This window comes from Sciurus carolinensis, chromosome 7, assembly GCF_902686445.1.
Source record: "Sciurus carolinensis chromosome 7, mSciCar1.2, whole genome shotgun sequence".
NCBI classification, from domain to species: Eukaryota; Metazoa; Chordata; class Mammalia; order Rodentia; family Sciuridae; genus Sciurus; species Sciurus carolinensis.
The window spans coordinates 2,349,057-2,362,683 of NC_062219.1; the positions used below are offsets into that span (position 1 = coordinate 2,349,057).

At 58.6% G+C, this 13,627-nt stretch overlaps 1 protein-coding gene across 3 annotated transcripts in view; it reads left to right on the top strand.

The window, feature by feature from the left end:
- Unc93a (unc-93 homolog A) overlaps positions 1 to 11,677 on the top strand; it is a 28,482-nt gene extending 16,805 nt beyond the window's left edge. For all 3 annotated transcript variants that reach the window (XM_047558797.1, XM_047558796.1, XM_047558798.1), the window contains 5 exons: positions 817 to 942; positions 4,187 to 4,401; positions 5,528 to 5,663; positions 6,082 to 6,213; positions 10,586 to 11,677. In XM_047558797.1, coding sequence (XP_047414753.1) covers positions 817 to 942; positions 4,187 to 4,401; positions 5,528 to 5,663; positions 6,082 to 6,213; positions 10,586 to 10,941 — 965 coding nt within the window. In that variant the 3' untranslated portion in view covers positions 10,942 to 11,677. The remainder of the gene's footprint in view (positions 1 to 816; positions 943 to 4,186; positions 4,402 to 5,527; positions 5,664 to 6,081; positions 6,214 to 10,585) is intronic.
- Positions 11,678 to 13,627: the final 1,950 nt, after the last annotated feature.

Genomic DNA, 13,627 nt, shown 5'->3' on the forward strand with positions numbered 1-13,627 from the left:
GCGTGCGCTGCACCCCAGTGTTGAGGGTCTAAGTCTGGCCAGAGGAGGCCGGTCCTTCAGTTCTCACAGAGCCTGGCCCAGGCGAAAGGCTCTGGCCTCCTGCTGCTGTCGGGGTTGATTCTCTCCTGCAGTCCAGCCCAGCATCTTGCTCTCCCAGGTAGAGCCCACCTTTGGGAAGCTCTGTAGCCAAACCCTCCTGCTCTTTCCTGAGCACCGGCATCGCGGGCTACATCCATCCCCACAGGGAAACCACAGGGTCTCAGTGCTGCGGTGGCTCCCTCTTGCTGTCCCCAGCAGCGAGGGCTCTGTGGGTGGGAAAGCGGAGCAGCGGGGCTCACCGGACATGCAAGCCCGGGAGCTGAGAGCAGGCACAAGGGCACCTGTACCCTCAGGGCCTGCGGGTCCTGCACCCCCGTACCCTCAGCCTCCACTGCCTTCCATTCCCCCTGCTGCACGACTGGCCAGTCACACAGTGCTGCGAGGTCTGTGTCACGAGGTCCGCGTCCTGAGAACCATCCAGCACCGAATGCGTTATGCCAGGCGAGGAGCGTGACTAGTAGCCATGCCCCATTGCGTGTCCACTCTTCTCTGGGTCTTAGCAGAAAGCTAACTTGATGCTCTACCTCCATGATGAGGGGCCTTGGGACAAGTCTGCAGTCAATGTGCAGGGTGAGGGTGGCCTGGTGTTCTTGTCAAACACAGCCAGGTGGCTCCACGTCCTGCCTCGGGCTCCGCCACCCTGCCCTGCTGCTTCTGTTCAGGTGCCTGCGTTCTATCACCAGGACTCTGACTGGCTGGTTCCTCCTGACTCCACAGAGGCCAAACCAGAGGAGAATTTCGAGTACTGTGGGGCCAAGGACTGCCTGCTGGTCACACTGCCCACCAACAGCACCCACCGCCCCTCCCAGGAGCTGATCTACACATTGCTGGGCATCTATACTGGTAAGTGCCCTCAGCCCCAGGGCAAAGTCCCCAGAAGGCCAAGCCCAGCCTCTTCTGGGTTGAAGAGAACCATCCCCAGTTCCTGAGCTGGCTGTCTCCATTCAGCGTTCCTGTCCCCTGTGAATCTGGGTGTTCCTCAGGGACTTCTTTTAGGAAAGCAGGCACCACAGGCCAAGGCTGTCCTGTGGGGACAACCAAGTCTCTTCACTTCCCAGGGCCCCTGAGGTAGCCAGTAGCCACAGGTGCTTATTTGCATTTCAACAAATTAAAACCAAAGGCCTTAGATTAGAAATCTAAGGCTCCCCAGCCACACGTCACAAGCTCAGTGAACACATAGGACTGATTAGCAGCTACCAAAAGACACCATCCAAGGGACCAGGGCATGTGGACCTACTCAGCCCAAGTGACCCCAAAAGGCCAGGAAGAGGTGAGAGAAGGGCAGGAACAGCTGTGACTGGGGCATATTGGGGTGTCAAAGGCAGGTGGTCAGACTGGCCAAGGTCACTGTGAAAGACCAGAAGGCCTGGACAAGGGCAGATCCGTTTCCTGGGCAGATTCTCACATCTGCCTGATTTGGAGGTGCAGGAGCCAGCAGGGAGCCACAGGCAGAGCAGCAAGAGGCACCAGCAGGGTTCTAGAAGAGAAGACAAGACCAGTGGGATGCGTCTGCAGACTCGGGGCGTGGCGAGAAGTGGCTGCAGTCACCCTGACTCGGAGGCGTTAGGCTTGCTGGTCAGCGTGACCCTTCAGAATGTATAGTGGACTAGATACAAGAGTGCGTCTGGGGCATTTAGAGACCAAGTTCAAAATCACGGGTGGAGGTGAGTTTTTAGGGAAGAGAAAGTAGGAAGGACTTCAGGGAGAACTGGACACGGCCTGGGCACCCTGGTGCTCATGGGCTGGACAGGGCATGGGAGTCCTTGAAGAAGACAGTAAAGGAACCAGGAGTCCGGGAGTACCCCCAAGATAGTGGAGGCAGAGGGAGTGGGTGTGAGAGGGTCCAGAGTGGCCAAGACCCTGAGGTTCAGGAGGCAGCTTGGACAGCAGGCCCTCGGCCACCAGAGACTGGTGATGCCCTAGAGGGTGCTGATGTCTGAGGCCAGAGTGAGTGGTTTGAGAAGAGAGGGGAAGGTGTGGAGGGACAAGCGGCCTGGTTGACCCGCGTGCTTTCCAGGGGGTTCCCTGTTCCTGTGGACGTGGTGCTGGCGCCGGGGACAGAGGTCAGCGAGGCCTGCACATTCTGCTTCCCCAGTGTTTCCTTCTCTGTCCCCTTTACGTAGCAGGCAGGCCCAACTCATGGCAGCTACCAGGCTGAGCCGAGACCCCTGTCTCTGCTCTGCATTTTCTAGTTGGACAGCCACAAGCAGGGATGCCCTCCCTGGAGCTGGGACCCCAGGACTGAGAATAGTGGTAAGCTGCCCTGAGAAGCTGTCCCGAGTGGTGGATGGTTTGGGGTCTTCGCATCCCCGGTCTCACCCCAGCTGCTCAGTGCTGTCTTCACGGTGGGAAAGGCCATGATGTGGTCAGCCAGCCACGCTGAATTTACAGAAGCAGGTGGTGGCAGGATGTCCCCACAGGCCGAGGGCCGGCCCAGTTCCAGAGGAGCGTCACAGACTGCAGGAGAGTGCCCCTGCACGTCTCTAGCGTCCAGGCCCTGGGTCCCTTCCACCCTGCAGGTGGCACCTCAGGCTCCCCTCCAAGCTCCTCCTCAGTGTCAGCCCCAGGAGCTGCTCAGACACGAGGCTTTTCTTGGTGCTGGGGAACACAGCGGCTTAAGTGAGGGGCGCCCAGGGCATCTGAGCACTGCACTCATGAAGTTTCCAGCAGTCCCACTCTTTAGACAAGAACTGCACATCACAACACCCACTCCTCCACCGCCCGGGACCTAGGAACCCTGTCTGCACTCCACTCGCTCCTCACGACGGGCGTGGCTTCTGTATGCCCACCTGCCTCTCCAAGCTCCCCGCTCTCCTTAGAGGAGAGGAAACCATGATTTCCACCTGATTCGCACACAACCAGATGGCAGGGCTGCTCCAGAAGGGCCTGCACAGCTGGGGCTGCTGGAGCTCTGTGCCCCCAGAACCAGCTCCTGGTTGGGTGAGAACAGAGGACAGGCCTGGAAATGACCGGCGAGAGCTGGCCGGGGTAGCACTTAGGGAGCCTCACCAACGCCTCCTTATCAGGAATGGAGAGGGACCCGGGGGGAATGCCTCTGGGAAGGAGAGCAGGGCTTCCCTTGGGTCGGGGCCGGAAGGGGGAGCTTTGGGAAGGGTCCTAGCACAGGTCTGACCTTTTCCGTCAGCAATCGGGACAAGAGCTGGCTTGGCAAACCTCACAGACTCAGGGACACTGAGCGGCTGTGGCCCAGAGGTGCAGCGAGCCGCCACCCTGGAGCAGAGCCGAGGCATGGCAGACGGGCCGGAGGGCGGGGTAGGCAGGCGCTCCGGCTCCTGAGGCCTGGTGCCTGGGAGTCCAGGACGCCCCGAGGGAAGAAGCAAACGCTCCACACAAGTTTTCTGCAGAGGTAGCCTGTCGACATGGTTCAAGGTACAAGTGCCGAGCACGCCCCTCAGCCCGACCCTCAGCCGCCCGGTTGGCTTCCCTCTCCAGGTGGTTCATAGGGACATAAATCCTACGTCCTCCTCGCTGAGCAAAAGTGGGGCACGGTCAGCGCCCAGCTGGGCGCCTTGCTTTGTCTCCTCATCACTGATCTCCATGGCCGCCTCCCTCTGGGGAAATAGAGTTCCGTCTTTGTTCCCTGCAGCCCAGGGGGATCCACTTGATGGCGTCCACTTCATTTAACCAGTTCACACCAAAGGGTTTTAGGCAAATATTGGGAATAAATGAGAAGGGTACACATGGTACCCTGGTGGGACTTGCTGTCCCGAGAACCCAGAGGAAGTCTGCCTGAGGGTAGACACTGCTCCAAGGGTGCTGGTAAGACGCACGCAGCGTGCCTGTGTGCCCGGAGGGCATCTGGGGTCTCTGCCAGCTGTGGTGGATCTTCTGCCTGTGAAGAGCATGCTGGTCATGGCAGGTTCCCCACACAGGCCTGGATGTCCAAAGGTGACCAGGACCAACACGCGTGGTCAGTGTGGCGGGCACTCGGCATCCCAGGCTCTGCTCGGGTTCAGGGTGTCTGACAGCACCTGCCTCTGGGTTTGGCCGACACCCGTGGAAAGCGGGGAAGAGGCTGGGGTGAGCGCTGCCCACACTGAGGCTTCCTGCCCTCTGACCCTTCCAGCGAGTGGTGTCCTGGCAATCCTGCTGATAGCCGTGTGTCTGGAAGCCAGAGAGGACAGCGCGTCCCAGGGCGAGGCTGAGACGAAAGCCCCACCCTTCCTGCTCACCTTACTGTCGACCTTCAGGCTCTTTAGGGACAAGCGTCTGTGCCTCTTGGTCCTGCTGCCGACCTACAGTGGACTGCAGCAGGGATTCCTCTCCGGCGAATACACCAGGGTAGGCCGGCAGCTGCTCATGGGGTCACCACACTGCTGGGGCCTCTGCCGCGTCCACACCTGAAGGGACACAGTGTCCCGGGGCCACAGGCCCAGAGTGGGAAGGGCCCAAGGAGTTCCTGGCCCCTCCAGGGCTGAGTGTGACTCAGGATACCAGCCCCAGCACCTGCCAACTGATCGGGCCTCTCGAGTCCTGGGTGGGAGTCACCATCCTTGTCCCCAGTTCACCCTGGGCGTGAGAAAACCTTAAGAAGGCCGTGGAGGCCAGGTCAAGGCTGGACTGGACAGTCTGTGTCCCCCAGGCCTGTCTTCAGAGACGTCCCCTCCTGCCTCCTGCCCATCAGGCCTTCCTCCCAGGCAGAGCTGCCAGCCCAGCACCACGTGAGGTAGCTGCCCATCCCACCTGAATTTCAGACCAGTGACAAGAGTCCCCAAGGGGCCAGTGTGCCCAGGGACTGTTTGGGTGTGGTGATTTCATATGCAGGGCCTTACTTAGGGCAGTCTCCCAGTGTGGAGGGAGGGCTTTGCAGGTTCCAAGGAGGCCTACCGGACAAGCCAAGTCCACTTGGCCTTTGGACAGCCCCAAAGCCCTCAGAGCTGTCCTGTGTCCCCAGCCATGGCGGGCAGGCTCCATGGGAGCATCCTTCAGTCCCAGAACCTCTTCTGGGTGTCTGCCTTGGTTTTCCCCAGGGGTGGCAGGGTGGTGCTGAGGGTGCCCGGTAGCTTACTGTGCCCGGCAGGCAGCTTCTCAGCGCCCAGCCTCTCCTGCTAGTCCCTCTTTTCCAAGCCACCTCCTTCTGTCTCTAGAGCCACGAGGACATGATGGGTTGGTGGAATTGTCCCTCCCCGCACAGTGAAACAGAGCACAGGTGGTACCACAGGTCACAGAGGGCACAGAGACTCCACGCAGAAGTCCTTCCAACTCTCGCTTTGCAATTGTGACCCCAAAGGGGACTTTCCACAAACACGAGTGTTGCTCTCCAGTGCTGGACCTGGAGAAATGCTCCAGGCCAAGCCAGTGCCCCCTGTCACAGGGCCAGCGGCTCTAAGCAGCACAGGGCAGCTTCGGCAGTGAGCCCCGGAGCATCGTGGACGCTGCGCTGCTGACACCCTGTGCTTGCCTGCAGTCCTTCGCCACCTGCGTCCTGGGCATCCATTTTGTTGGCTACGTGATGATCTGCTTCTCTGCAGCCTCTGCGCTCTGCTCCCTGCTGTTTGGGAAGCTCTCCCAGTACACAGGCAGGAGAGCCATCTACGTGCTGGGTAGGTAGCCCCACAGGTTCTGCAGTGGAAAGAGGGTGCCGGCTCAGAGTGGGCTTGAGGGCCAACAAGCCCTGCAGGAACATTTGGCCAGGGGCCCTAGGCTCACTCTCCTAAGAAGCCCTTCTGCAGTCACTGCGTCTGTGTCCCCTTAGTCGGGAGCCTCCTGGGTCCAGACAGGATGGCCCACCGCCCCCAGGCTGAGGCAGCTGCAGCTCAGGGGAGCAGGTCCACCCAGGCAGGTGTGGATCCCAGAGTGTCCACTCCAGCAGGCCGCACCACGGGCCAGCTTACACCGTAGACCAGCAACACGCTCACCGTGTGGAGATGGCTGAGCAGGAGGCGGGGGAGTAATGCGGCCCCTCTGCTGCGGCCCTGAGTGCCCAAGGCGCTGCCTTCCTGGCTCCTCCCTCTGCCCCAGGTGCAGCGACCCACCTCTCCTGCATCCTGGCCCTCCTGCTGTGGCGTCCACGCTCCTCCCAGATGGCAGTGTTCTTCCTGATCCCTGGCCTGTGGGGCGTGGGGGATGCTGTCTGGCAGACGCAGAACAACGGTGAGTGTCGAGTCCAGCGCCTGGGCCCCTCTCAGGAGCCCCTCTCAGACACCGGGCAGTGGCAGGGGAGTGGGCAGCCGCCGGTGTGGTCGCCAGACCCGGCCAGCCCAAAGCTCTGTCAGAAGCCAGGAGCTTGCATGGGGGAAGTGAGAGGGAGCCCGGCTGCGAGGGCTTCCTCCATGCTCGGGGTCTGCAGTGTGTTCTCTGAGCGTCCACTCAGGTTCCCGGAGGCCAAGGAAGGATCCCTGGAGGGCGAGATCACCTGCATAGCCTGGTGGTTCCTGGGGTGACCAGCAGCTGCACGCAGAGGAGGAGGAGGAGGAGGAGGAGGGAGGCCTGCAGGGTTCAGAGTGGGTCAGATACAGGCAACAGACCCGAGTGTGAGTGAGCCCTGTCCTGTGGGACCAGAGGCCATGGAAAATCACGAGACAGACACCAGGGCCCACCTGCCACAGCGATGGGACAGGACCAGAATGCCAAGGAGCGGCGACAGGGTCCAGTCACAGCTGGACAGAGCTGTCCATGGCGACCCTTGAGCCTCTCTGGGAGGAAGCTGGATGGCATGAGGGTGGCAGGGGCCACAGGTCTAAGTCCTCGTCCAGCAAGGTGGCAGGACCAGGGCCGGGGCTGCCGGCGATGGAGAGGTGGACGTCTCACAGAGCCGCCGTCCCCACCGTTTTGGGGTGCAGCCCTGACCCAGGCAGCGGTGCCGGCAAGGCTCCTGGGAATGGTCAGCGGTGCGGGTCTCTGCTGGTTGGATGGCTGTGCTTCTGCAAGAGAGAAGCCGCAGGTCTGGCGAGGACGCAGGAGAGCAGGAAGCAGGACGCTCTGTGGGTGCCGCGGTGGGACCAGGGGTGTGCATCTGGCTAGTGGTGGCAAAGGGCAGGAGCCCGCCGGCCCGCATTTCCCGATCACCGACGCAGCCGAGTAGACCAGCACAGTGTCTGGCAGACCTTGCGGTGACACAATCACTGGTCCCCTTGGAGGGACATGGCACAGAAGAGTCCCTCTTCCCTTGAGATGGCACCCTTCCACCCTTACCCCAGAGACACACAGGGATCAGAAATTTGATGAAGAAAATCCACAAACCAACTACACACGGGTGTGCCGGGAAGGGGAGGGCTTTTCTCCCCACACCTGGTACAAAAGTGCACTGTCCCCTCAGGTCATGGATGTGACCCCAGAGCAGTTCCTTTCCCATAACCCAGAATGCTGCCTGTTCACCCACAGCTGGGAAAGCTGCGGAGGTCACGCCTATGGTCTCACGCCCTCCCCAGGGCCGCAGGAAGATGGGGACAGGATCCGGGTGGTCTGGGTCAAGGCCAAGCTTGGACGGATGGCCTGGTCTGTTCACAGACCCGGCCTCAACGTGGTCTCCTAGATGAATGTCCGTCTGGAGGGATTCCGTGGGAAAGTTACTTTGGTGCTCCTCAACAGTCCAGGATGACAGGTTTGCCTCAGGGCCGCACCTGGGAATCGTAGACACCTTACCCAGAAAGCACCAGGGAGAACTTACGTCAACAGCCCCTGGGTCTGAGGGTCCCAGCCTTTCAATGAGCACTGCAAATACACACCTAGAAAGTTGACTGACCTCTCACACTCCCGAGAATTTTCTTCCCTTTTTTCCCTGTTCATTTGAGGTACCAGGGATCGAACCTAAGGGTGCTTGAGCCATGCCCCAAGACCTTTTGTAATTTTCATTTTGAGGCAAGGTCTCAGTAGGTTGCTTCTCTAAGTGGCTGAGGCTGGCTGTGAACCTGCAATCCCCCCATCAGCCTCCTGAGTCCCTGGGATTACAGGCATGGGCCACCCCACCTGGCAGGAGAATCTTCCAAAGTATTGAAGCACCTCAAGTGGAGCAGGGACCTGGGCTGAAGAGCCCCCAATGGTCCGTGCAACCCCGCTCTGGTGTTAACATGGGTGCAATAAGAATGCTGGGTTTTCTTCCTCCCTGAGGCACAGGAAGTATTGCTTTAAGTCCCTTCTTTATGTTGACCTAAAAATTCCTCTCTGGCAAATAGTCTTGTCAAAATTGGGCAAAGTTACCTAAGGGACAATGCATGACAAATACTGAAGTTCAGTGAATAATTTAAACAAGGAGCCCTTGGATGAGGGGTGGTTTCAGATGAAAGGACTTCTGATTTTTGTCCCGGTAGGGCTACATTATCATTTTCTACGACAAAACCTCTGTGGGGAAACAGTTGTTCTCATGAGTTTGGTGATTTCTTCTGCAGAGTGTGCAGTTAGCTGTGTCGGCCAGGAAGGGCGTGACAGGCTGGGTCTGCTGCTGGCGCCTCTGGCTCTGCAGAACAAGGTACAACACCACATCCACTGTGGGGCTGAGCCGCATTCCCAGCACCTCAGGAGGCTGAGGCAGGAGGACCACAAGCTTGAGGCCAGTCTCAGCACCTAGTGAGACGCTGTCACAGGGCTTGGGAAGACCCAGCCTGCCCATGCTGGTGGGGACTCCCCTCTGCTTGGAAATACCAGGAAGTGAGCCGGTGCAGGGCAGAGGGTGCAGGCCTGCAGGAGAGAGGAGCCTGTGTCTAGGCAGTGGGAGGAGGGAAGGAGTGGCCCCGGCTGTCAGGATGGCCCTCATAGTGAGGAGGCTCAGCAGTGGCTGCTCAGTGGCCGAGGGTGGTCCTTGTGAAGAGGCTGCGGTGGGAGAAGCAGCAGACCGGCCAGGCCTGGTCCAGTGAGCTGGAGATGCTAGGGAGGGTCCTGCTGAGTCAGCTTGGAATCTTCCAAGGCTGGCCTCCCTGACAGGCTGCCCCTAAGTCCTGTCCCAGAGATGGGGATCCTAGCAGATCTCATCCAGGCCTGTCCAAAATCACACCAAGAGGGACTGGAAGCTAAGGGATTAAGCTGCACCTACAAGCATTTTTCAGACTGCCCAAGTTTGCAAGGGCTGCCAAAGCTACCCTCGAGCCGGGGGGCCTGAGCATGTACTCCCAGTTCTGGGGACCGGAGTCCAACAGCCAGTATGGTCAGGACTGGTGCCCACTGAGGCCTCTCTCTGAACTTGCCGATGGCTTCCCTCCTTGTGTCCTAATAGTGATACTTCTGGGATCTGTGACCTGATTTCCTGTGCTGTAAGTACACTGCTCACATCTGATTAGTGACACCTAGATGACCCCTGTCTCCAAATAGGGGCACATTCTGAGCTAGTTGCTTTAGGACATCAAGATAAGGATCCTGGGAGAAGTCATGTGATCCCAGCCCTGTGAAGACAGCTTAATCGTTATTAATCTCGTAAGGATATGCTGATTTTGCCAAACCTGTGAGGACAGTCTAATCAGTACAAACCCAGTAAGGCCACGTTGATCTCTCCCAACCCGGTGAGGCCACGTCACTCCCTCTCAGTCCCACGAGGCCTTTTTAGTTAGTACCAGTCCTATGAGGACGTCCCTGCCACCTGAGTCCTTTCACTAAGGCAAAGGGGGAGGACCTTGTCCCTGTGTGTCATGATTGAATTCTGCTCTAAGTTCTCAGGATGATCCCCAAGTAGGTCCACGGCTATGTGAGAGTTAAGAGTAAAAACACTTTCATAAATTAAATAGAAACACTTAAGATGTTAAGAAAAAGCAGGACGTGGCTTTGTCATAGAGGGAAGAAGGAATTTCCAAGAAATGCCAGGCTGTCCTTCTGGCACATTCTGTCTGTTCTGAGTTCAGAAGTGCATTTCCTCAAGTAGAGAAGTATAGGTTTTGCTGACTGAATCGAGGAGGAAAAAGGGAACTGGATCTAAGGTGGTATAAAACAGTTGTGTTTTTAACCTTTAACAGTTTTTTAGATATTTCACACATTCTCCTTGTTAAAGGAGGCACTCATCCCTCGTGATGCGAGACTGTCAATATTAGCAATTGTGTCAAACTAAGGAGAAAATAAACAGGCAAAAGTCCAAGGTAATTAAAAAGAAAGAAAATGAAGGACTTCAGAGGAAAAACATCCAAGGATAGGAATGAGAATCTGAAATCACAGGAGTGGTCTTGACTGTCGCCCTGTGACAGCTCGGAGACCAGTCCTGGTCTAGGTAAGCTGCCCAGCAACTGCCTAGGTCACGCAGCCAGGCCTGGCCACAGCTTTGCTGGCTCCTGGCAGGAGGGTCTGTGCCTGGCCAGGCCTGGCTGTGCAGCTCCTCTCTCAGTTTGGTGTCCCTGGTCCAAAGGGCGGGCCGGCTGCCTGGGGCTCCTTCCACGGGGAGCGCTCAGGACGCTGGGTTCCTGTGTAGGTGGTTCTCCCGGCCAGCGGCCTCCCCACGTGCAAGGGCCCTGTGTTCTTAAGGGAGGTGTCCTGCTTTGCTGAGGGGACGGGCCAGGGACCCAGCAGCCCTGCGGCCCTGGCGGTCAGCGGGTCTTCTCTCCTCTTCCAGCTCTTTACGGCATTCTCTTTGAGAAGAACAAGGAAGCTGCGTTTGCCAACTACCGCCTGTGGGAGGCCCTGGGGTTCGTCATGGCCTTTGGCTACAGCTCCTTTCTCTGCGTCAGCGTCAAGCTCTACATTCTCCTGGGAGTCCTGGTTCTGGCCATGGTCACCTATGGGACTGTTGAGTACCTGGAGTCCAGGAGCCCGGTCAACACCCTTCCCCCCAGACAGACCAGCCAAGCTGTGGAAGGAGAGATGGGGACAGCAGCAGGCCACTGTGAAGGACTTCCATCGCCCGAGTCCAGAGGGGCGCGACGGGCAGCTGATGCAGGGTGGGAGGCCTCCTGCGTCCCACTGAGGTGACTCCACATTCACGTAGCAACACTAGGACGCGCCTCCTGTCCTGATGCGCGTCCCCCAGAGGCTCTCGTGTCACCAGGAAAGTGACCGGGCAAGCTCTGGACCGTGGGAGTCATCGGAGTGCTTCCGAAGGGGCAGTGACAGAGGACTCGCCCTGACAGAGCGGGCACACGGTGCCGTCGTGCCGTCCCGGGTGCACCGTCCTGTGTCTCCTCCTTCCGGCCCTGGTGGGTGCTGTCCACAGATCTTTCTCTGCACTGTCCCTGGTCCTGGTGGCCCCGTGCCCTTCCCTCTGCCCTCTGGAGTCTGTGCTGCGGGCTCTGCGCGGACCTCCGTGCAGACTGCTCACGTCGGCGTCACACCCTGTTGGCATGAGCAGGGGACCTCGGCTTCCCAGGGTCCGGTGGCCGTCCAGCAGCTGCCTCAGTCGCAAGGGAGAAGGGGCACCAGCAATTCCAAGAACTTAACGCACTTCCTCCACAGGACCCTGCCTCCCTGGTCCACTGCCCCTGCTCCCGAGCCCTGTGACAGGGGTCGGCCTCTGTCTGCAGGTGACACAGGAGCAGATGCTGGTGTGGACCTTCCTTCTCCAGCCAGCGTGGCCAAGAGGGCACAGGCAAATAAACAAGCCCGCACCTGCCACGCTGCTGTCTCGTGGCCTCTGAAGTGTCTCTTTGCCCCAAGCTGAGCTTGGCATCCTGCCCACCTGCGGAGTTCCCCTGGTCCCCACGTGCGTGACGCCAGTGCCCTGCCTGCTGTCTGCGGGCTCAGTCTGGACGCGCCTGCCTGCAGGTGTGCTGGCCTCCTCCCTCCCGCCCTGTGACCGGGAGCCGCTCTGGGTCGCCGCTTGCTCCCCGCTCCCTCCATGATTCTCTGCTCTCTTCCTCTCCCCGGCCTCTCAGCAGCCTCCAGCTCACCCTCCTTCTTTTACGGCTCCGCCTTCCCCTCCTTCCTGGGCTATTCAAGGATCGAGCCCAGATGCCCTGAGGCCAAATCGGCCAACCTGCCCCTCAGAACTTTGACACTGCTTCCCTCCCGGCCAGGCCCTTAGCTCAGGCTGCTCTGGGTCTGTCTACATCATCCAGCCTCCTGACCCCGATGCCCACCCACTCCTGCCACCTTCAGTAGCCTCCTTTGCAGTGTGGGGTCTCCCTGAGCCTGGTCCCAGGGTCCTTCGCTTTCCCTTCCCAGCCCCACATGGCAGGCCACCTTACCATGACTCATTGTAAGGGCCCCGACGCCTGCAGCTCCCACCTGGAGCTTGGGTCATCGCAAAGGGGTCAGAGCTGGCAGAACAAATGCAACAGCCTCATTTTAAAAATTTTACTTTTTAAGGGAGCCTTGCAGGACCCTGAAAGTCACACCAGATGCTCGGGCAGACTGTCCTTAGAGGGCTGAGTGAGCCACAAGGGTGGACTGATCTGGTCTGGAGGAAGAAGGTGAGAGTGGTCAGTCCTGCTGGAGTCTACCCTGTACTCTCCCTGAGCCTGAGGTGCGCTAGACAGCGCTCCCACCTACAGACATCACTCAATGACCCATGGTGGACACTGGGACATGAGGAGGGAGATATGTAGAGAGACCCAGTCTCCAACAGCAGCACAGAGGCCCCCAGTCGCAGGGAGCAGGCCAGTGTCTCCAAGCTGCCTTGCCCTGTGCCCCTGAGACACAGGTGCTGGCTAACATCTCGCTTAGGGTTGAAGAACATCAGCGGTCTGGCAAGACGCTGAGCTCCTCGTCCTGTGTTGCGCACTGACGTGGGGAAACTTGCCACGTCAAAACTTGTTTTGGCGGAAGTCCACACCACCTGGGAGCCACTGACTCCAGGCGAGCTGCTGCCCTCTGCAGCCACGTCTGCTGGGAGCTACCCAGAGGCTCTGACGCTGCGCTCCTGTCTACTGGGCGCCCATCCCCTCTTTGGGCTCCAGCTCTCCTCTCTGGGGCCTGGACTGGTCTGCTTGCTTCACCCTTTTGAACCTTTGGATCAGATGTCCTGTGGCTGTTGCAGGCACCCTGGTGGGGGCCTGGGAGAAGGACCCCCACCAGCCTCAGTGGTGAAGGGTGGGCGCTGGTCCCAGGCCAGAGCTGCCAGTCTGGCAGAGCCCAGGGAATGTGGAGTTATGATGGACTTTTCAAGGTGACCCATTGAATCTTGCTCTGGGTTTCCATGCCTAGTGGGATGCTTCCTACTCTGAGGAGTAATTAAAGCCACATGTTACTGCAAATTTCCATGAAGAAGCAGGCCACGGAGCAGCCAGGAAAACCATGCCCTAGTGCAAGGTCAAAGTGCAAAACATTCTTGGGAACCTCTCAAGCAGTGGATTCTCAGGACATTGGGTTGGGTTTGGGGTATCCATCGTAAACCCCATGGCCCAATCCCAGGGCTCAGCAACACATACATACCTTTGGAACTTGCTCAGAGTAATTATTGAAGGCAAGTTGTACAAAAACATGTGTCACAATATATTACAAAAATTTCTAGAAATTGACGATGTAACTAAAAGGAAATAAATCTGGACATAACAAAGTTAAGAGCACATAAGGAAGAGAAAAGGCACGTGTTGACAGTCTCGGCCACGGCCATGGGGGATCTGCCCTCACTGCCATGTGGGTTCAGAGGTCACCTGCCTCCAAGGCCAAGCAGAAACCTGGGTCACATGAGACCATTCTTGGACAAAAGGCAAAATACCAG